Raw genomic sequence first — 22148 nt, 5'->3', positions numbered from 1 at the left:
CAAAAGATGACCCAGTTTTCTCAGTCCCCCTCTGGTGCAGAAGATCCCGGGCCTGGCTGGGGCTGGACCCCATGCTGGCAGGGCTGGGGACCCCGGGGCCGGTGGTCATCTGTGCGGGCCCGTGCCAAGCTCTGTGCCCACACATTCCCATTCAGTGAGAGACCAGTCCCTGTTCTCGTGGGAAGAACCGAGTCTTCTGAGTCAGAAGTGACTCGCCCCAGGTCACTGGGAGAGTGTGGGGCAGGCCGACCTCTGCTGTCTGAGCGCCAGCCTCTCCGGTCAGTTTGCATCCCTTCCGTCCTTTCCGAGGGTTCCCGGACTGTCGGCAGAAGCTCGGGTGGCTGAGAAAGTGCCTCGGCCTAGTTTCCCCAGAGAATCGAGTCTTAACCTGGAAGTGAATCTCCCAAGAGTCGAGGCCGTGTTTGTACATGTTTTCAAAAGGGGCAGTTCAGACCCGACCTGAGAGCTGCTGGCGGTGACACGGCCGTTCCCACGTGGAGCTTCTTCCCGCCCAGAACCCGCTGTGGGAACATGGCCCGGGCGTCTGCCGGCAGCCTGGGAGGGCACGTCAGAGGGCCTCTCCCAGCCTCTCGGCCCAGGCGTCTGAGCAGTTGAGGCTGAGGGTGGGCAGGGAGGCCGTCCAGACTCTGATGGGGCCGGGGTGGGCATCGTAGGGTCGCAGAGGATCGCTCTGCTCTGGTGTATCTGGATCAGCGCCCTCCTACGTGCCACGCCACAGCTGCGGGCCCCTCGGAGTCCCTGCTTTGTGAGGGACTAGGGCAGGGGCGGGCCTTTCTAGATACAAAGTGGTAAACCCAGAGAAGAGAGCCGGGTGCCTGATGTGGCCCCGCATCTGCAGCGTCTGTGTTGGCCTTCCCGTGAGGGGCTGTGCATGGACAGTGACGCTGGGCTCCTGTCCACATCTGTGGACGTGAGGTTGGCTGTATTCCAGCCCCAGAGGCCGTCCTGACACTCCAGACACCTCTGTTCTCTACCAGCACTTCTGTCTGCAGTCCACACACGTCTGTCTACGACTTAACCTGCTTCATCTGTAAGGGGCTGAGGGGACAGTTCCATCCTTTGCGGGGATCACACTGGCCCCTGAGTGTTACCAGCAGAGCCAGACCTGAAATCAGCCCCAGGAACATGGCCCAACAGGGGCTATAGACCTGAATGACTGAGCAGAGGACATTTGCTCTGAGCGGATGGGAGTAGAGATTTCGGTTGCCCTCGTGGTGAACAGGTCCTCTATCGCACCCAGCATCTGCACCCCGCCTCCCGTACCAGCTGCGTCCCTGCGGAGCCATCAGGGTGCTCAGACCCCACGCCTCCTGTGGGAGCGCCTGGCCTGGTTTGGGGGCCGCTGCTCCCTTCGTCCCAGAGGTCGAGCAGCCGGGTGTGAGGGTCCAGGGCTGACGGAACAGCGCGCCCGCCCCCACGGCAGCCCCGGCCCCGGGGGCCGCAGTGGTCCCGTCCCCCGGGGGCCGCAGTGGGACCCGCACGTCGTGCTGTGTGTGTGAGCGGAGGCCCGAGCTGTGCCCCCGCCGCCTGCCTCCCCCACCACCCTCCGAACGTCTGTGTCCCCAGCGTGTGCCTGCCCCGGATTCTCCGACCAGAGTGCTCCCGGGGAGGACACAGGAAACAGTCACTTGCCCAGGAAGGGGAGAGGGTGTCCCTGCCGCGGGGCCGTGAGCCGACACTGGTCACCCTCACAGAGGGACGGGCCTGCGGGGATCACGCCATCCTCACACCTCTTCCTCTGCCCCGCAGGTCCTGACGGAGCTCAAGTCCGACAACCAGAGGCTGAAAGACGAAAACGGAGCCCTCATCAGAGTCATCAGCAAATTGTCCAAGTAGGCCCGGCCGGGGCTGACGGGGGGCTCGCGTCCGTGCCCGTCTGCGCTCGCCGGCCGAGCCGGGACCTGCCTCTGCTGTCAGCCGCCGCACCCTCAGCGGCCCCCCAGCACCCCCGCCAGCTCAGACAGTTCCCATCAAGGCACCACGGCGACCCTCGGCGGCTCGGGGTTGCCAGGCCTGCCTCAGACCTGGCCTCCCGCCGCCTGCCCGCTCGCCCGTGTGGCGCCTGGCCCGGGCGGTGAGCCCCCCGCGCTGGGAGCGCCAACGCCAGGACGCCCGGTCCGAGGTAACGGCGGCTCTGTGAGGGGCCCGCTCGCCCCTGCCTCTCAGGACCTGACTTTGCTCTGAGTCCACGCGGAGATGCTGGTGGCGGCGGCGTTTCCACCAGCCTCCTGGTGACGTGACTGTTGCAGCGCCCGCCCGAGCTCGGGTGACCGCGTCTCTTAGACCCGCACTCGTCCCCCGTTTCTGTGCTGGCCCTGTCCTCCGTGTGCCCCCGCTGTGCGCGCCTGGGCGCAGACGCTGGCCTGGCCCCGCGAAGCCGGGCCGGGCTCTCAGCCCGCCTGTCCCCCGTCACAGCAGCTGCTTCACCAGAAAACCTGCCTTGGTTCCCTTGACCTGATTTCCCGTCCTGAGGGCTTCTGAGGGGCATGGGGCGGGCTGATGGGGGCGGGCGTGAGGGGGGTCCACGCCCTTGTAACAAGGCGCCTCCAGGACGGCTGACTTGGTGACTGTTGGCGTGTCTGGGGAGAGGCGCTCGCCTGCTTAGGAGCAGCAGCGAGTCAAGGCTCTGGCAGGGGCAAACCCCCCCCCCACAGCCGTGTCCAGGGACCCCCACCTTGGGTCAGGGAGCTTTGGGGGTTGTGCCTTGATCACTGGAAAGTTGGGAGACGCTGATAGCCAGAAAGGTTCCTGGTGCGAGCGGTGGTCTTCCCGAGGCCCCCCGTGACATGCCAGCCCTGCCGTGCATGGGATGGGGACCCCGAGCTCCGTCCTCACATGGCCTGCTCACCTTGCTCCCTCCCCGTCCCGTCGTAGCCTCCTCCCCCAGACAGAAGCCTGGACGGACCGCCCCCTTGGTCCAGCACAGAGTTCGGGCGTGAGTCCTTGGTAATGCCTTGGTGTCAACACTTAGGCGTGTGCTTTCTGTCAGAGTTTTGTCCCTCAGCTGGTGTGAGCGTGCAGGTCAGCTTTGGGGCTGCTTTTGACATCCAGTGTGAAGTTGTCAGCAGACGCTACCTGTCTGTCAGAAACCAGAGTGCCCCAACTCCTCCGTGGCCCTCAGAAGCGCCCCGTACTCCTTAACCCAGAGCTATGATCGATCAAAGTCCCAGTTCCAGATAGGTCTGTCTTCTGGGGCAGAATTGCTTTCTCAGGGCGTGCACACCCTCCCCGTGCGCACGGTGGGGGGGTCTGACGGTGGGGATGGGCGGGCCGGGGGTGACGCCGCGTCAGAGGAAGCTCCAGTGTTCAATGCAGCGCCCCTTTGTTCTGGGGGGCCCCGCAGGCGCCCTTGACTCTGACCGCTGACCCTGGCACGGGGCTGGCTCTCAGGAGAAGGAGGCTGAGTGGGAGGGGTCACCCTGCCCTGCTCGCATCAGGCAGAGCGGGCAGAGGGGCTCTGGCTGTGCCTTCTGGGCCACGGGCGCCTCCTGCAGCCCTCGTGTGTCAGACAGCCCCGAGCTCGGGAGGGCGGGCCCTGTGGCTGGTCTCAGGCCTCACCAGCTCACTCTATGAGACCCTGAATCCGGTCTCCTTCCAGGCCATGCGGGTCTAAGGTGGTGGCCAGGGCCTCCTCACTGCCCCTGGGGCTCCGCCTTGTCGCCTGAGCAGGAGGTCAGCGGCTGGGAGGGTCCTCGTCATCGCTGGTTTGCGGTTTTCAGGGAGGCCGTCTGTCCAGGCCTGATGACCAGGCCTCCGGCTGCAGCCTGGGCACTTCGCCACCCCGTCCCTGAGGCCGCTGCTCCTGGACGCGAGGACTGGGGCCTCCGGCTCCCCCTCCTCCCGCGGAGCATTGGCCTCCCCCGGCCCAGGGGGCGGGCTGTCGGAGTGGCCCCGCCTCACCTGAGCGTGGGCCGCCAGGACGGGCCCACCAGCCCGTTTCCGCCTCCGGTTCCAGTCGGCTCCTGGTGCGGGGGCCCGACAGGGTGGGCGCTGCTGTGGGTGCAAGGCAGTGGGGACAGCCCGGAGGGGCTTCCTGGGGCCCCAGCCTGCGTGCCTCCGACGGAAAGCAGGGAGGGCCCGGCTCCACCCGGCAGGGGCGCCCTGGCACCGCCGCCTCTGGCGGTGGGTGTGGGCGGTCCTCCCGGCCAGGGCCCAGTGGGCAGCACCGAGCGCTGTCCCCACGCTGAGCTTCAGGGCGGGTGTCAGTACCTGGGAGGTGAGTCCTTGGGCACCGTGAGAAGGCAGGGGCGCGGCAGAAGGAAGCGGCTGGAAGGACAGGGTCGGGCGTCGGGGCCTTCGGGCTGGGCCTGCCCCGGGCAGCCGTGCCGCTGTGCTGGGCTGGGGTCAGGTCTTCCAGACCTGAGAGTCTGTGATTTTTTTGATTCCTAAGGAGACCAGATAATTTCTCACACTCAGATTTTGCTCGTTCTAACGTCATAAATTCTTGTTTTCTTCTCCATTCAAACTGTTTAAGTGTGTAAGTGGGAGAGTGAATTCAGCGTGGAGGGCAGTGACTGTACCCGCGGGTGGCCGGGCAAGCCTCTGGATGAATGGCCCTCCCAGAGCGGGTGTGGCTCCTCGTGGCCCTGGGCCGCGGCCGCCCCGTCTTAGCTCTGGCTTAGGCAGGCAGAGGACCTTCCCGGGAACCAGCCTCTCCTGGGGGCTGTCGGGACTGCACCGGGGCTGTCCCGGGCCCAGGTCCCTGCAGGAGCGTGCAGCCCCCTTCGAGGACTGCGTCTGTCACCTGTGCTGACTCCTGGGGGCCTGGGAGCTGTCGCTGTTGCTGCTCCTGAGGAGTGAGCGGGATCTGGAGTGAGGAAAGGCCAGACAGAGGCGGCTCCGCCTCCTGGGAGGCTGGGCTGGACGGCAGGTTGGGGAGAAGACTGCAGACAGAAGGCGCAGAGAGTCTGGTCCCCCTGAGGGGTGCTGCGCTCGGGGGTCGCTCTTGTTTCCAGCCTGCGTGTAGCATGTTTGCTGCTTGGAGACGGCACAGCCTCAGCCCGGCTCCCTCCGGCTCTGTTAACTCACGTGTTTGGCCCCCGCTGCCCCTCTCCTCTCGGGCCGCTTGGGTTCCTCTGCTCACTGACAGGGACTCCAGAGTGGTCTTTGCCTTGGGTGGCCCCTTAAGGTGGCCTCGGGAGGCGCCTGTGTGCTTCCGGAACAGACATGCCTTCCACCCTCCCCCGCCCTCATCATCTTCACGCTCAGTCTTTGCTTTGCTCGGAGTCCGTGGTGCTCAGAGGAGGGGCGGTTTTCCTCGAGTCGCCCCAACTTGGGTTACAAAGCTCCCTTCTGTGCACATGCCCTAGGCGGGAGGCCTGGCCTGGCAGGGGCCTGGGGGCGGCCCTGCTTCCAGCTGGAGGCGCCTTGATGGTCTTGGGTGCCGGCGGGGCTCCGGGCTCCACCCCCTCCACCCCACCGGCTGTCCTGAGAGGGAGGACCGGCCTCGAGCCAGGCCCCCTGGAGGCGGGGCCCTCTGAGCTCGCGAAAAGCCGGCTATCTGGTCGGGAGGGAAGACTGTGTCCCCCACAACCTGCCGCAAGGGGCTCTGCCTCAGGCTGTGGCTCTGGTCCCCGTCATCCCCCCCCCACCCCCGTCCCCTCTGCGGCCTTGGCCGACTGGGTGGAGCGCACGTGTGAGAACCTCCCCGGGGTCCCCACGCCCCCGCCCGTCACCTCACCCCCCAGCTCTCCTCTGAGACAGCATCTCCGTGTACACACACCGGGGGGACGGGCTCAGGGAGAAGCCCGGATGCACTTCGTGAGCTGAATGTATTTTTATGCAACTTTTGAGTGGCCTTTCAACCCTGAGGTGAATGGTTTTGTTTTACTGGTTGTTGTTATATAGTATTATTAAGTATTCTGTGTTTGAAAGTTTGGAAATAATAATATTCACGTCTGTATGATGCCTGTAAACACAACAGTATTTATAAATGAGTAAATTAAATTGTGTTTTAACTTTGTGATGGTCTCTGAGGTTTAGGAAACCGGGCTCATAGAACCTCACGTCTAGGCCAGCCTGTGCTGTTTCTCCCAGCCGGCCTGACCCTGCTTAGTGTCCAAGCTCAGACACGGTCAGCATGTTCGGGGTGGCGTCACCAGGCCGGCCGCGTGGTCCAGGGGCCCGGGGGTGTCTGTGGGGCTGCCTGGCGTCCGGCGGTGGCCCTGGCCTCTGCCCTCCGCAGCGGGGTCTCAGGGCCACTGCTTGGGTCAGGGGAGCCAGAGTCCCTCCAGAGCTTCAGACCGTAAAGGCAGCTGACAGGGCCACCGGAGATGGTGGCGTTCAGCGTGCGGCTGCCCAGGCCTGGCCCTGCGTCCGCCCCGTGCTGCCCGCCCCGCCCCGGTTTGTTCATGCCCTGCGGAGGCCCCGTCACCACGCTGGGGGCCGGGAAGGGGGCAGGCGCCTTGTCCCCCGCGGTCGCCCGACTGCGGTCCGGGGCTCAGGAGCAGGTACGGAGCGAAGGCTCCTCACGGCTGGCTGTCAGTGGAGACGCGTCACCTAGAGACCCGGGGACCGCTGCGGCCCGGCCGCTTCCTCCCGAGCCCCCCGGCCAGCCTGGAGGGCGCTCTGCCTTCTTGTTTTGGAGTCAGAACCAGATGCCCACGGTGCTCAGGGCCTGCCGGGACCCCCGAGGAGACCGCCACAGGCTGAGGTGAGGGGCAGTGTTGTGGGGGATGGGGGGTGCTCCCTGTTCCCTGAAAAGCCCCAAAGCCCTGGCCTCAGAGGTCAGACATCTCGGGTTTCTCCCGCGAGCTAACCCAGGGCTTGTAGGCGTTGACATTCTGCAGACCCCATGGGCTCAGTCTGCGCGGGCGCCCAGGCCTGCTCCGCTGGCTGGGGGGAGGGGTGGCGCACCGGGGATCTGGTCCACCCCTCCGCCCTGGGGGCCCCGTGCACCCACCGCCCCCCTGAGCCCGGGCTGGTCTCCGCAGCCCCTGAAGGCAGGCGCTGAGCCCGGGCTGGGATCTCAGAACCATGCCCACACCCCGCCCAGCAGGAACAAGCAGAGACCCGCACCCCCAGCTTGCTTTCAGCTCTTTTCTTTAATAAGGAGATGCTGCTCGTTACAAAAGAACAAACTGACGAGAGACCAGACAGAGTCGGTGGAGGGCGGCGGAGGGCGCGGCCAAGCGGGGGCAGGGGGCTGTACAGGCGTCCTTCCTGTGAGGCGGGCTGGGGTCCCGGTGGGCCGCACGCTGCAGGGGCCTGGGCCTGCCCACCCTGGCCTGGGGGCTTCAGAAGCCGTAACGCTGGTGCTGGGACGGGAGGGGTCGGGGAGGACACCCGGCTGCTCTGAGGGGTCTGGGGTCCATCCTGCCCGCACCCCCTCCCCCGGTTTGTGGAGCGCGGGGGCCACGCCTGCTGTGGCCTCGGCTGGGGTGGGCACCCCACTCGGGGGCTGCTGGCAGGGCTGCCGTACTCGGGGTCCAACACGACGGCTCGGGGCTCGGGGTCCGCGGTCCCCCTCCCGCCTCTTCCTCCCGAGGGGGCGGCGGGGCGGGGCTGGGTGTGGACGGGGATCCGCACCCCCACCTCAGAGGAGCTGCGGCTGCCCACTCCTGGGGTGTCCTGCCCAACGGCAGGAGCTGAGCGCCCCTGTTTTCCAGCCCGGGGCCCCGCCCCCAGCATCTCAGAAGCAGGGCTGCGTGTCCACCCGGGGGCATCGGGACCCGACCACAGGCCCAGCCACCGACGGCTCCCACGCACCCGGGCCGTCTGCACGGGCCCCACATGGAGCAGGGCCGGGGCGACACCGCTGGGGCCCCACCAGGAGCCCGGGACACCCGTCTGTGCTCGGGGCGCGGGGCGGGGGGCGGCAGGCGAGCCCTTCACAAGTGCCCTGAGGGGAGCTGGTCAGAGGGGCCCGGGGCTCGAGAGGGCGGCCCTGGAGACCCCCGTATGGCTTTTCAGTGATTCGGACAGTGGGGGAGGAGCAGGCCACACGCAGGGCGCCGGGGCAGCTCTGCCCACGGACGTGGGGCTACGGCGTCAGGGGCTCCCCGGGCGTGGGGAGCTGGGGGAGACGCGGACTTCACACGCGGGGTCAGGGAGCAGCTCGGGGGTGTGAGGCGGACCTGGGCTCTGGGGGCGGCCATGCGGCTGTGGGCGCGGAGCTGGGCGTGCGTGGGCGGGGCGGGGCGGCGTGTGCGTGTGGGCGGGGTGGGGCGGGGTGGCGTGTGCGTGTGGGCGGGGTGGGGCGGGGCTGCGTGTGCGCGGGGGCGGGGCTGCGTGTGGGCGGGGCGGGGCGGCGTGTGGGCGGGGCGGGGGCGGCTTGTGCGTGTGCGCGGGGGCGGGGCGGCGTGTGCGTGTGGGCGGGGCGGGGCGGCGTGTGGGCGGGGGCGGGGCGGCGTGTGCGAGTGGGCGGGGCGGGGGATGGCGCGCCTGGGGGCAGAGGCTCGGCTGGCTTCTGAAGGCCCCTGTTCGGTTGTCTCCAGGTCACAGGGTCCCCTTCCCAGCACTGCAGCTCGAAAACGAGTACAATCCCGGTGACCTGTCCCTGCCCCCCCAGCTGGCGGGGCAGGAGTGGCCGCAGGGAGGAGGCTGCCCAGCGCCGGAGCACGGACACAGGTCAGTGGGTGCGGGAGTGTCCCGGCCATCGCTGAGGGCGGACGCGCACATTGTTGCATTTAACTTGGCGTCTGGCCTGCGGGGCTGAGGGCCACCACCCCGGGACCCCTCCGTGTCTGCCGCAACCGGGTGGGGGGGCGGCGGGGGGGGAAAGCCTCTCGGGGGGCCAAGAACTGACCCAGACCCTGCAGGACCCGGGGGGGGGCCTCCTCCAACCCTGCTCCCCGCAGCCCCCCGCGGGGACCCCGGCCCTTTCTGTGGGGCCCAGAGCCCACCGCAGCAGGGGCGTGTGTGGTCTCCTAGGAGGAGGGGCTGAGGCTGTGCTGAGACCGGCCCTGCCCCCACCCGCATGCCCCCAGCCACTGTCGGAGGCTCTTCCTAGAGCCGGGAGCCCCTGCTTGGGAGCGGTGAGGAAGCAGCTTGCTGCCCCCTCCTGTTTCGGGGGGCCTGGGTTTCACTTGTCACTCTCAGTCCCTCTGTGAAAGGCACCCCTGCTGCTGCTTCCCTCTTGGTGACCTTCACTCCAGGGAGGGGGGACTCCGACCCCCGACACTCAGACACAGGCCTGGGGCAGGACCCTCAGGCAGACAGGAGCACGCGTGCATCACCAGCAGACACGTCTGCTCAGACGGCTCCTCTGGGCCCGGCCGGCCCCTGGCAGGACCCTGCTGCCCCCACCCCGCCCCTCAGCCAGCCCAGCGTCCAGGCTCAGGACCCTCAGAGCAGCAGACGCGTCAGGATGGAGGCCAGTCCTGGGCACAGGGAGGGGGGCCCTGAGGAAGCACCGAATCCCACCGCTCTGGGGTCACCCGTTCCTGAAGGCAGGGCCGCCCCCTTCCCACCCGTGAAGAGGGGCTCCCCGGGACGCAGGCCCTTGAGGACGGCTGAGCCCCCCCCTCCCCACTGCGCGCATGCGCAGCAGGGCCCCAGCGTCTTCCTCCGGTGGGAGCCTGCCTAGCACGGCCATCTGCCCGGGTGGGGGACGCGGGATGATAGGGGAGCAGCTCCGGGCCCTGGGGGGCCGCGAGGGGAGGAGGGAGACCGCCGGGGGTGGCGGGCGCTGCCGCTCCTGCCCAGGCTGTGGGTGGGGAAGGGGATTCCATGCACACGGGACTCACGTATATATGGCTTTTTATCAACACTGGGGAAGGGGTGAGCAGGGAGCCAGCATGGGGGCCCCGGGGGATGACAGGAGGGCCACCCCTGAGGGAGCTCGGCCGGCCGGCCACCGCCCCCTGCTCACCTGGGCCCAAGGACAGGGCCTCCTCGGGAAGCCCCCATGTCTGCACAGACTGCGCTGCTCCACTGAGATAAAAGAGGAAACGGGCGCGGGCAGGAGACTCCGCTCAGCGCTCGTCCCAGACGGGGGCCAGCACCCGCGTCTCCCCCCCAGAGGCCAGGCTCCAGCAGGCCCGGCGCGGTCTCTCTGGGAGGGGGCCCTTCTCTGTCTTCACAGTCTGACATCTCCCGTCCACAGGGTGAGGTCGCAGGACGGACAGACCCCCTGCGAGTCCAGCCACCAGCTCAGGCCCGTGGTGTCCCCGAAAACAGCCCGAGGGGCGGTGACTTCTGCACAGTCCAGTCTCCACGCCTTGCCTCCGAAGCAGCCATTCAAAGCACCCCACCCATCCAGGAGCCGGAGGGCCGGCCCTGTCTGGAGCCAAGCAGTGCCGCCGTCTCGGGGGCCACACACTCAGGGGACGGGAGAGGCCGCCTCGGGGTGAGCCTGGGGTGCAGCTGCGCAGGAGCGGGGCGTGGGCATGCAGCGGGGACAGCTCCCGGGGCGGGCCGGGCGGGCCGCGCCACCTCTGGGGGCCCTCCTCCCACGGCCGTCGGAGGGGAGGGTCCTTATAAAAAGGGGACGGGGGACACGACCACACGGACGGGCCGGGCGCCTCGCGGGGGCACGGCTGAGGCGCCCGTGGCTCTGGGTCTCGGCGGCGGCGCGACCGCGGCCCTACTTGCTCTTGCCCAGCAGCGCGTCCACCTCCTCCTCGGGCTTGAGCGAGTGCCACTGCGCGATGGGCCGGCGGGGGTTGGCCAGCATGTCTGACCAGTGCCGCAGCTCCGTGCCCGTGGCGTTGCTGCCCACGAAGATCTTGCCGATGGCCTCGTTCTTGCCCAGCTTGTCATAGTCCAACACGGTGACCACCACCTGCACCTTCTGCAGGAGGGAGGGAGGGCAGGAGTCCGCGAGCGGCACGCCCCAGCCTCCCTCTCCTTCCACCCAGACGGTCCTGTGGAGCCCAAGGGGCAGACCCATCCTTGCAGAGTGACAGAGGCCATGCTCAAGAGGCCCGCCACCCACAGAAGGGGCAGCTCGGGAAGCGCCCAGATCCAGGCCCCAGGGGGGCGGCCATCTGTTCCCCCGCCCGCGGGGGTCAGCGGTGAGCCCCGGCCCTGTGTCCAGCCCCATCAGCCCTGCACCTGGATCTGCTCGAAGGGGATCTCGAAGCTGAAGGACTCGTTGAAGTAAGGGTTCAGGGTCTTCTTCTTCACTGTCGTCTTCTTCTTCTTGAGCCTTTTACCGTTCTGCATCAGGTGGATCTTCACGTAGGGGTCTGTGGGGCGCAGCAGGCAGGCCCTGAGCCCACCCCGGACCGCCAGCCCGGGGCCAGGGTGGTCACAGACGTTGCCCCCATGACTCGCCGCAGCCTGCGGCTCCTTGAGGGGCGAGGGGCTCCTGGTGACGTGTGTCCTGGGCCGGGGACACACCTGGGACCCACCCCACCCCTCCTCCGACCTGGGCAGTGAGACATGCATGCCGGGAACCGGCCTGCCCAAGGTGACTCGGACCCCGAGCACTAGCGGAATCCAGGGCGGGCGGTCAGCCCTCCGGCCCAGCAGAGCCCTGCAGCCCCTTCCCAGGGGAGCCTGAGGGCTCTGGCCGCGGGTGGACCTTGGGCGCCCCCGGTGGCGGCCAGCAGCCCTGCACGCACCTGAAAGGCCGCCCACGTCCATCTTCTTCAGGTTCTTTGCCTCCAGGATGCAGACGGTGAGCTTCCCGGCCGTGGGCACGTAGCGCAGCGAGGTGCAGATGTCGCCCAGCTTCTCCGGCTGCCAGGGGGCGGGGTCCGGGTCATCTCAGCAGCCGCCAGCACGGCTGACCCCTTGGGGCCTCGGCCAGGGGCAGCCCAGCCCTGCCTGCGGCGGGCAGACCCTGGAGCTGTGGGCACCATGCCGGTGGGGCCCCGGAGGCTCTGAATGGACGTGGGGTCCTCCCGGGGCTGAGCGGAGGGGGTAGGGCCCTCCCCTGTTCTGATCACAGCCGTCCCACCTGCAGCGTGCGAGGTGGTTTTCAGAGCCCCTGGTACCTCTCAGCTGGTGTTAGTGCCACCGGGCAGGGGCCTCGTGACCAGAGAGGAGGACGGTCGTCTCCGCCACTGCCACGGCACGGAGCCGAAGCGTCTCAGAGGCGGCCCCGGGGGCCCAGGCCGGCCACCTCCCCCGCACCCAGGGGCTGGGTGACAGTCAGCTGGTGCTCGGAGGGCAGTGTCTAAAGGGAGGCTTTGTGCACAGTGGCCGCTCACAGTGAGTCTGTAAGCAAGTGCTGCAGCTGCCTCCAGGAAGACAAGCCCGCTGCTGAGAACCCGCTCAGACAGCGTGGGCCTTCCCTGCGGGCACACGAGGCCCCAGGGGGGTCGCTGGCCCTAGGCGGGCACAGAGCCTCGGGGGAAACAGGTGCACCTGTGGGCTCGCCGGGCGGCTGACCAGCGGGGCCCTGACCCGCCTGCCCCGCGCCCGCCTCACCTCCTCCTCCCCCCCGCCCCACCTCACCTCCTCCTCCTCCCCGCCCTGCAGGCCCCACGCCGTGCCCGCCTCACCTCCTCCTTCTCCCCGCCCTGCAGGTCCCGCCACTCCTCGATGGGCTGCCCCAGGTCCACCGTGTTCATGGGCACCTTCACCTCACCGATGATGTCGTGCTTGGAGAAGCGGTCGAAGTCGTAGATGGCCATCACCAGGGTCTTGCCGCCCAGCTCCTGGTACGGCACCTGCAGGGCAGAGGCAGGATGAAGGGGTCGGCGCAGCTCCGGGGCGTCTGGAGGCTGTGGACACGGCAGGGACTCGGGCTCTGGTCCCCGCCGAGCTGGTCTGGGCCTGGGTCACGGCCCCGGACCCGGTCCGCCACGCCTCCCCGCCTGTCACCTTGAAGGTGAAGGTCTCGTTGAAGGCGGGGTTCAGCGTCTTCCGATGGACTTTGGTCTCATATTTCTTTTTCTTGTCTGGAAGGAGGAAGACCTTGACGTAAGGGTCCGAGGTGCCGCCCATGTCCAGGGCGGGCAGTTCCGCGGCTTGCAGGACGCCCACAGTGAGCTGTGAAGACAGCAGGCGCCCGTCAGCCCCCCAGGCCCCAGGGAACCGCGTGACCCCGGGAGGCGGTGACCCGCCTGAGGTCTGCACAGCACCCGGGCCCTCCCTGGAGCCGGGCCCGTGTCCCCGCCCCCACCTGGTTGGCCTGGAAGTCGTAGTCCAGGGAGAACTGCAGCTTGCCCAGGTTCTCGGGCTCCTTCTCCTCCTCGCCCTCGCCCTCGCCCTCCGTCAGGCCCGTCTCCGCATCGTCATCGTCCTGGGAGGCTGAGTGAGCAGGGGCCATCAGGGACAGACAGGGGCCACCCCCATGCAGAGCCTGCGCCGGACCTGGTGGGGGCCCCAGTCCTCAGGGGCAGGACGCCACCCTGGGCAACACGTACCAGGCGTTCGGGCCGGGCGTCCAGGCCGGGCGCGTCCACAGGGAGGAGAGAGGAGAAGGTGGTGAGGAGAGGAGGAGGTGGTGAGCAACTCCGCAGCACGGACCAGCCCACGTGGAGCCGGGGGCTGCCCTGCACGCGGGCCCCCACGCGCACCCTGAGGCCTCCCGGGTCCCCCCCACACACACGCTGAGGCCTCCCGGGTCCCCCCCACACACAGGCTGAGGCCTCCCGGGTCCCCCACACACACACGCTGAGGCCTCCCGGGTCCCCCCCACACACACGCTGAGGCCTCCCGGGTCCCCACGCACACACCCTGAGGCCTCCCAGGTCCCCCCCACACACACGCTGAGGCCTCCCGGGTCCCCCCCACACACACCCTGAGGCCTCCCGGGTCCCCCCCACGCGCACCCTGAGGCCTCCGGGCTCCGCCCTCCTGCCATCCTCCCCACTGACTCCTTCAGCAAGGTAAAGTGCCCAAGAGGAGACACGAGGACACCTCCGAGCTCTTTCTGGGCCCAGTCCAGAGACGGGTGGAGAGGAGCCCAGTCCTCCGGGCCCCAGCCGGCCCACTGGCCCTGCAGGCAGGAACCCCAGGTCCCCGTCCCGGACCAGCCCTGCTGGCAGTGCAGCCCGGGCCCCCTACCTGGCCGCCCCGCATGTCCTTCATGTTCATGGCGTTCTTGGCACCCTTGCCCTTCTCCTTCTTGTTCTTCTTCTTCTTGCAGCAGCACTTCTTGCAGATGCAGAAGCAGCAGGTGAGCAGCAGAAGGCCCGTGACCACGGCGATGGCGATCAGCGCCCAGGGGGGTACTACCCATGGGGAGACGGGGTCAGCGGTGCCCGCCGGGCAGCCCACACCCCACAGTCAAAACCCAGCCGGGTTCTGCTGAGACGTGACTGGCTCACGCAGAGGATGGGACGGCCCTTGTCAGCCCTGATGGGGGTGGGGGCAGCCTCCGTGTGCGCTGCTGAGAGGGCCGAGCTCCTTGATGACCTCGGGGGGCGTGGGGCTGGCCCTCGGCTGCTCCCCCCAAATCTGGACCTTGGGTGTCTCCTCCCCATCTTCAGGAATCCATGAAGCAGTTAGTGTAAGTCGGCCAGTTGTGTCCGAATCTTTGTGACCCCGTGGACTACACAGTCCATGGAATTCTCCAGGCCAGGCTACTGGAGTGGGTAGCCACTCCCTTCTCCAGGGGATCTTCCCGACCCAGAAATTGAACCAGTGTCTCCTGCATCGCAGGTGGATTCTTGACCTACTGAGCTATCAGGGAAGCCTTAGTGGGGAGGGGTTATCTTGTAACAGAACTATTTCAAAGTGTAGCTGGAAGACTTCATCTTTAGGTTTCACATTTTCTTCTAAGTCGTAAGAACACTCTGCTCAGGGAGGTGAGGGCTCATAACCCCCCTTCTTCCCTTCATTAGTGACAGACCACTCTGCCGCCCCCACCACCCCCGGTCCTGAAGGCGACCGCCAAATGATCCAGCCTAGAGCCCAAATGTTAGGAGAGCCCACAGCCATCTCACCCCCACGGCCCGCCCAGCACAGGGACACTCACGAGGGAGCTTGACGATCTCGTTGAAGAACCTCTCCTTGAGCATGGCAAACACGTCCTCCTTGCCCTCGCCCACACCCCCGCTCTCTGTGGAGTTGTCTGCCGGGCCGGCGGGCACGGCGGTGGTGGCGGGAGCCACCATGGGCTCCTGGTTCCTCTTGAAGATGCTCCTCATGGTGGCAGAAGGAACAGCTGCGGGTGAAGGGGGCAGGGTGAGCATCCCAGAGGCCCAAGCGCAGACGGCTCTGCCCACAGGCCGCGGAAGGCTCTTCCAGGCGCTGAGACTGGACAAAGGCCGTGTGTGGCAGACCCGCAGCAAACATCCTTCTGGTGGTGAAGAACTGCGGCCTCACCTCTGAGATCAGGGCCAAGACAATGGTGTCCACTCTCGCCAGTTACTCAACATAGTATTGGAAGTCCTGGCTACGGCAGTTAGAGAAGAACACGAAATAAAAGGAATCAAGATTGGAAAGGAAGAAGTAAATCGGTCACTGTTCAGAGATGACATGATGCTATACATAGAAAATCCTAACTGCTACCAGAGAACCACTAAAGCTAGCACTGCACAAAATTAATGTACAGAAATCCCTTGGTTCCTATACATCAACAACAAACGAACAGAAAGAGAAGTGAAGGGGAAAATTCCATTTACCATCACATCAAAAAGAATAAAATACCTAGGAGTAAACCTACCTAAGGAGGCAAAAGACCTGCACTCAGAAAACTATGAAACACTGATGAAAGAAACAAAAGACAGACAGATGGAGAGACACGTCGTGCTCTCAGAAGAATCAATACTGTCAAAATGACTAGTGCCCAAAGTAATCTACAGACTAAGTTCAATGCAATCCCTATCAAATTACCAATAGCACTTTTCACAGAATTAGAACAAAAAAATTTATAATTTTGGAACTTACAGAAACACAAAAGACCCCAAACTGCCAAAGCAATCTTGAGAAAGAAAAATGTAGCTGGAGGAATCGGGCTCCTTGAATTCAGACTAAACTACAAAGCTACAGTCATGAAAACAGTATGGTACTGGCACGAAAAACAGAAATCTAGATCACTGGAACAGGGCAGAAACTCCAGAGATGAACCCACTCACCTGTGGGCACCTTATCTTTGACAAAGGAGGCCAGCCAGAATATGCAATGGCATAAAGACAGCCTCTTCAATAAGTGGCGCTAGGAAAACAGGACACCTACATGTGTAAGAATGAAACTAGAACACTTCCCAACACCATAACACAAAGTCAACTCAAGACGGATTAAAGACCTAAATGTAAGACCAGACAGCTATAAAGCTCTTCAAGGAAAACATGACATAAGTTTGACATAAATTTGCAGCAAGATCTTTTTTGACCCATTTTCTAGAGTAGTAAGAATAAAAACAAAAACAAATGAGACCTAGTTAAACCTTAAAACTTTTGCACAGCAAAGGAAACCATAAGCAAAAAGACAACCCACAAAATGGAAGAAAATATTTGCAAAGACTGACAAAGGATTAATCTCCAAAATATACAAATGGCTCATGTAACTCGACACAAAACAATTTAAAAAGGGGCAGAAGATCTAAACAGACATTTCTCCAAAGAAGACATACAGTTGGCTAAAAAGCACAAGAAAAAATGTTCACCATGAATAATTGTTAGAGAAATACAAATCTAAACTCCAGTGGGGTATCACCTCACACCAGTCAGGACGGCCAGCATCAAAAAGTCTACAAACTGAATCCTGGAAAGAAGGGAACCCTCCTACCCTGCTGGTGGGAATGCAAATTGTTGCATCCACTGTGGAGAACAGTACGGAGGTTCCTTATTAAAGACAGAACTACCATATGACCCTGAAACCCTACTCCTGGGCGTATACCTGGAGAAAGCCGTCATCTGGAAAGACACATGCGCCCCAGCGTTCACTGCAGCAGTGCTCACAACGGCCAAGACGCGGAAGCCACGTAAACGTCCCAACGGCAGTGGATAAAGAGCGCGTGGTGCGTGCATGCGGTGGGGTGTGACTCAGCCCTGAAAAGGACGCGCTGATGACCCTGCAGTGAGGTCAGGACCCGCAGAGGCTCACGCTGAGTGACGTCAGTCGGACAAAGACGAACATATCACTCATGTGTGGAATGTGAAAGAAATGGGACAAATGAACTTATTTACAAAACAGAAATAGAGTCACAGATGTAGAAAATAAACGGTTAACAAGGGGGGAAGGGATGGGAGGGATAAATTGGGAGATTGGGACTGACAGATACACACGGCGTGTGTAAAATAGATATATATATATAAGGACCTACTGTATAGCACACGGAACTAGTCACTGTAGGGACTTACATGGGAACGAATCTAAAAAAGCGTGACTGTGTATTATAATAGATGTGATACACCTGAAACATGATCCTGTAAGTCAACTACAATAAAAAAAGTTTTTCAAGCTTTTCTTTACTTAATCCCTTTAAGTTCAAGGGTACTTCCAGCAGCAGCACCCCTCCACTGGCATGCGCCCCCAGGGCTGTGCAGAACCCCCTTAGTCACACCACCCCCATGGCAGAGACAGCCTGGGCACCCCTCCCTCACCCAGAGCACACAGAGCACGTGGCCTTCCTGAATCTCACTCCACCCGAGCACACCACCCAGGCGAGGAGCCAGCTCACAGTGAGAACCGAGCCTCCTCCCGGACCCACACACGGGCGCGCATCCACACCCACCCAGGCTGGGTTTCAGCCTCTGGTCCAGGAAGGCGGCACCCACGTCCATCCCCGGAGCTGCCCCCTCCCTGGGCTGAGTCGGGGTCTCGCCAGCCCTGCCTCCTCCCCACAACAGCACGTTAACTTCCTGTTCAAATGAGTCGCTCAGTTTTGTGTGGCTCTTTGTGACCCCGTGGACTGTAGCCCACCAGGCTCCTCTGTCCATGGGATTCTCCAGGCAAGAATCCTGGAGTGGGTTGCCATGCCCTCCTCCAGGAGATCTTCCCGACTCAAGGATCAAACTTGTGTCTCTCCTGCCTTGGCAGGAAGGTTCTTTACCACCAGCGCCACCTGGGAGTGTGGTATTCTGCATTTTTCACGTAAAATTTTGTCCCAAGTATTTTCGTTGATCACAACAATTTTCCTTACTTACTTAAACAGCTATATAATGCCCAGCTCCACGGTAGCACGTACCCCATGTGTGTAGTCATCCCCTGTTTGAGCTTGGGTGGTTTTCAACTTCGTGCTGCTAAAGTATTCTTGTGATGGTCTTCATTTAACGTAATGTTCTTAGGGGTTTTTCAACTCTGCTCCCCTCCCCTCCCCTCCCCACCGAGCTATTTCTGCTGCTCAGAACAGGCCCCCCGAGGTCAGGTGGGGCGGACACAACATCCCCTGCCCGGCCACAGTGGGCACCCAGGGGCGCACCCCTGGGGATCCAGGCCATCAGACAAACAGCACAGGAATTTTACAATTCCCCCAGCACCCAGGGTTCTGCTGAGGGTTTCAGAGCCTCCTCTGAGAGCCCATGTCCTCGGCAGAGGCAGCGCGGCCACCCCTCGGCAGGGCCGCACCCCGCTCACTCCCCAGCTCCTTCCCGTGCTGGTCCGACAGCCCAGACCGACCCGGAAGGCGGAGCCCCCCGGCCCTCCCTCCGGGGCCGCAGCAGCCCCTGCCCTGGCCCCTCACCCCCACCCTGCCCCCCGACTTTAGAGGCTTGGCTGAAGGCGGTTCACACCCACGCGATCCACTCACTCGACGGCTTCCATCTGGTGGTTCAGTATATTCAGAGGGTCGTGCGGCCATCACCACGACCCAGTAAGAACGTTTCCACCAAAAAGGAGCCCCACGTCCTCACCTGCCGCTCCCCGCTCCCTCCGTCCTCCCGGCCTGGGCACCGCGGGCTGTGTGCAGACTCCCCTGCACACACGTCTCACACAGACGAGATCACACCACAGGGGGCCTGGCGTCCTGGTCCCCCCACAGCACCGTGTCCGCCCGGAGCCGCCTGGAGCCGCCGCAGCACCTCGTGTCTCTCTGTGGCCGAGGAAGACTCCCCCACACCGCTCACACATTTACCCATTCATGGGCGTCGGTCACTTCCGCTTTGGTTTCCTGAAGGATGCTGCAGTAAACATCTCTGGGATAAACGCCGTAAGTGGAGCTGCTGGGTCATACGGGAACGACATTTGACATTTTAAAGAACGACCAAACTTCCCCGAGCCACCAGGGGGATCAGCATAGAAGCTCCTTAAACTAAAAACCGAGTCACCACAGGGTCCCGCAGTCCCACTCCTGGGGAATATATTCAGACAAAACCTTAATTCAAAGAAGATGCATGCACGTGTTCACAGCAATGCTGTGCGCGACAGCCCAGACACGGAAGCCCCTTACACGCCCCTGACGGAGGCATGCGGGGGGAAGACGCGGCGCACAGCCTCAGTGGGGTGCTGCTCAGCCACAGCGAGAAGGAGCTGACGCGACTCGCAGCCGTGCAGGTGGCCCTAGAGATCATCACAGGAGCGAGGCAGAGAGACAGCCGTCGCCAATGTGATATCACATATCACTCATGTGAAATCTGAAGTGTGACGCAAGCGAACCGATTTACAAAACGGAAACAGCTCACGGGACACAGAACAGACTTGCGGCTGTGGGAGGAGAGGAGGGCAGGACGGGAGTCTGGGGTAGCAGGTGCCGACGTTCTGCACACAGCGGGCAGGCCAGGCCCCCGCACCGCGCGGGGACCACACTAGCGTGCTGCGGTGAATAACAGCGGAAAAAGATGCTTTACAAAAGAGTGTATGCGTGTGTGTGTGTGTGTGATTTGTGGTGTGGTGTGTGTGGTACTAGAGATACCAAGGGAACATTTCATGCAAACATGGGCTCAATAAAGGACAGAAATGGTACGGACCTAAGAGAAGCAGAAGATACTTAGAAGAGGTGGCAAGAATACACAGAAGAACTGTACAAAAAAGATCTTCATGACACAGATAATCACGATGGTGTGATCACTCACCTAGAGCCAGACATCCTGGAATGTGAAGTCAAGTGGGCCTTAGGAAGCATCACTACGGACAAAGCTAGTGGAGGTGATGGAATTCCAGTTGAGCTATTTCAAATCCTGAAAGATGATTCTGTAAAAGTGCTGCACTCAATATGCCAGCAAATTTGGAAAACTCAGCAGTGGCCACAGGACTGGAAAAGGTCAGGTTTCATTCCTATAACAAAGAAAGGCAATGCCAAAGAATGCTCAAACTACCACACAATTGCACTCATCTCACACCCTGGTAAAGTAATGCTCAAAATTCTCCAAGTCAGTCTTCAGCAATACGTGAACCGTGAACTTCCAGATATTCAAGCTGGTTTTAGGAAAGGCAGAGGAACCAGAGATCAAATTGCCAACATCTGCTGGATCATCAAAAAAGCAAGAGAGTTCCAGAAAAACATCTATTTCTGCTTTATTGACTACGCCAAAGACTTTGACTGTGTGGATCACAATAAACTGTGGAAAATTATTCAAGAGATGGGAATACCAGGCCACCTGACCTGCCTCTTGAGAAACCTATATGCACGTTAGAAAGCAGCAGTTAGAACTGGACATAGAACAAGAGACTGGTTCCAAATAGGAAAAGGAGTACGTCAAGGCCGTATATTGTCACCCTGCTTATTTAACTTATATGCAGAGAACATGATGAGAAACGCTGGGCTGGATGAAGCACAAGCTGGAATCAAGACTGCTGGGAGAAATATCAATAACCTCAGACATGCAGATGACACCACCCTTATGGCAGAAAGTGAAGAGGAACTAAAGAGCCTCTTGATGAAAGTGAAAGAGGAGACTGAAAAAGTTGGCTTAAAGCTCAACATTCAGAAAACTAAGATCATGGCATCTGGTCCCATCACTTCATGGGAAATAGACGGGGAAACTGTAAACAGTGTCAGACTTTATTTTTGGGGGCTCCAAAATCACTGCAGATGGTGACTGCAGCCATGAAATTAAAAGACGCTTACTCCTTGGAAGGAAAGTTATGACCAACCTAGATGGCATATTGAAAAGCAGAGACGTTACTTTGCCAACAAAGGTCCATCTGGTCAAGGCTACGGTTTTTCCAGTGGTCATGTATGGATGTGAGAGCTGGACTGTGAAGAAAGCTGAGTGCCGAAGAATTGATGCTTTTGAACTGTGGTGTTGGAGAAGACTCTTGAGAGTCCCTTGGACTGCAAGGAGATCCAACCAGTCCGTCCTAAAGGAGATCAGTCCTGGTGTTCATTGTAAGGACTGATGCTGAAACTGAAACTCCAGTACTTTGGCCACCTGATGCGGAGAGTTGACTCGTTGGAAAAGACCCTGATGCTGGGAGGGACTGGAGGCAGGAGAAGGGTATGACAGAGGATAAGAGGGTTGGATGGCATCACCAACTTGATGGACATGGGTTTGAGTAAACTCTGGGAGTTGGTGATGGACAGGGAGGCCTGGCATTCTGCGATTCATGGGGTTGCAAAGAGTCGGACACGACTGAGTGACTGAACTGAACTGAATTATGTGTGGTGTATATGTGTGTGGTATAGTGTGTGTGCTGTGTGTATATGGAGCCTGTACATGCAGGCTTTTGTCAGACCCACCCGCTGGCCGCAGGTCCTGGGCCTGCCCCGCCGTGGTGGCCGGGGGAGGCAGCCCACCTGGAACCCCAGGATGCCCACTGCTTGCCAGATGACGCCAAACAAGTCACTTTCTAAAACCCGATTTCCTCCAATAAAACCCGGAGAAAATCATACCTGCGTTTCAAAACTGCTGTGAAAATGACAAGAATAAACTCGACGGTGTCCGCCTAGAGAATGACGGTCAATGCCGGTGATCGGATCCAACTCCAGAGCCCCTGACATGGGCCTGAGCGGCCCGGGCACAGCAGAGGCCCGGCCCACGGGACCAGAGCCAGCGAGGGGCTCAGCGCCAGGCGGCCCCACAGACCAGCATCGGGGGAAGCCCGCCCAGGGGCCTTGAAGCCCAGGAAAAGGGGAGCAGAGGCGGGAGGCCGGGCAGGGGCCCACAGGGGTGCGCTCACAGCCCAGCCCGAGGGTCTGTCCCGGACGGTAGGAACCGGGACACAGGACGGGGTGGGTGGGACCGAGCGTTCACTCAGCAACACCGACAGCGCACAGCCTGCCCCCGATGGAGCGGACATAAGCCGAATGTCCCGTAACCGCACAAGAATGAGACTAAAAGTGTAGCAGTGAGGGATGCACGGGGCGGCCCGGGCTGGCTGGTCTGTGACGGGCTGAATCTGGCCCACTCTGGGGGAGCAGGAATGCCTTCCTGAGGCGCTGGCGGTGGAGGGCCTCCGAGCACAGA

General features: G+C 62.4%; 3 protein-coding genes across 4 annotated transcripts in view; 1 reads left to right on the top strand and 2 right to left on the bottom strand.

Moving 5' to 3' along the window:
* The window catches only part of PPP1R12B (protein phosphatase 1 regulatory subunit 12B), a 165737-nt gene extending 159754 nt beyond the window's left edge, over positions 1–5983 (top strand). For both annotated transcript variants that reach the window (XM_065936358.1, XM_065936359.1), the window contains one exon: positions 1771–5983. Coding sequence is in view for 1 of the 2 variants with exons in the window: in XM_065936359.1 (XP_065792431.1) it covers positions 1771–1857 (87 nt within the window). In the remaining variant the exon portion in view is untranslated. The remainder of the gene's footprint in view (positions 1–1770) is intronic.
* A 757-nt stretch (positions 5984–6740) lies between these two features.
* On the bottom strand, positions 6741–8618 carry LOC136169430 (uncharacterized). Its single transcript, XM_065937186.1, has 3 exons — positions 7997–8618; positions 7106–7871; positions 6741–6855 (listed from the first exon to the last, which is right to left on the bottom strand). Exons 1-3 carry the CDS (start codon positions 8616–8618, stop codon positions 6741–6743), a joined length of 1503 nt encoding a protein of 500 aa, XP_065793258.1.
* Positions 8619–10546: 1928 nt separating this feature from the next.
* SYT2 (synaptotagmin 2) overlaps positions 10547–22148 on the bottom strand; it is a 36366-nt gene continuing 24764 nt past the window's right edge. The window contains exons 2-9 of the mRNA XM_065936356.1: positions 14837–15025; positions 13924–14090; positions 13037–13156; positions 12736–12903; positions 12414–12581; positions 11529–11646; positions 11017–11150; positions 10547–10753 (exon numbers count right to left, since the gene is read on the bottom strand). Of these exons, the coding sequence (XP_065792428.1) occupies positions 10547–10753; positions 11017–11150; positions 11529–11646; positions 12414–12581; positions 12736–12903; positions 13037–13156; positions 13924–14090; positions 14837–15008 (1254 nt within the window). The 5' untranslated portion in view covers positions 15009–15025. The remainder of the gene's footprint in view (positions 10754–11016; positions 11151–11528; positions 11647–12413; positions 12582–12735; positions 12904–13036; positions 13157–13923; positions 14091–14836; positions 15026–22148) is intronic.

The sequence above is a fragment of the Muntiacus reevesi genome, chromosome 5 (assembly GCF_963930625.1).
Source record: "Muntiacus reevesi chromosome 5, mMunRee1.1, whole genome shotgun sequence".
NCBI lineage: Eukaryota > Metazoa > Chordata > Mammalia > Artiodactyla > Cervidae > Muntiacus > Muntiacus reevesi.
This window is presented reverse-complemented; position numbering and strand designations above follow the sequence as displayed.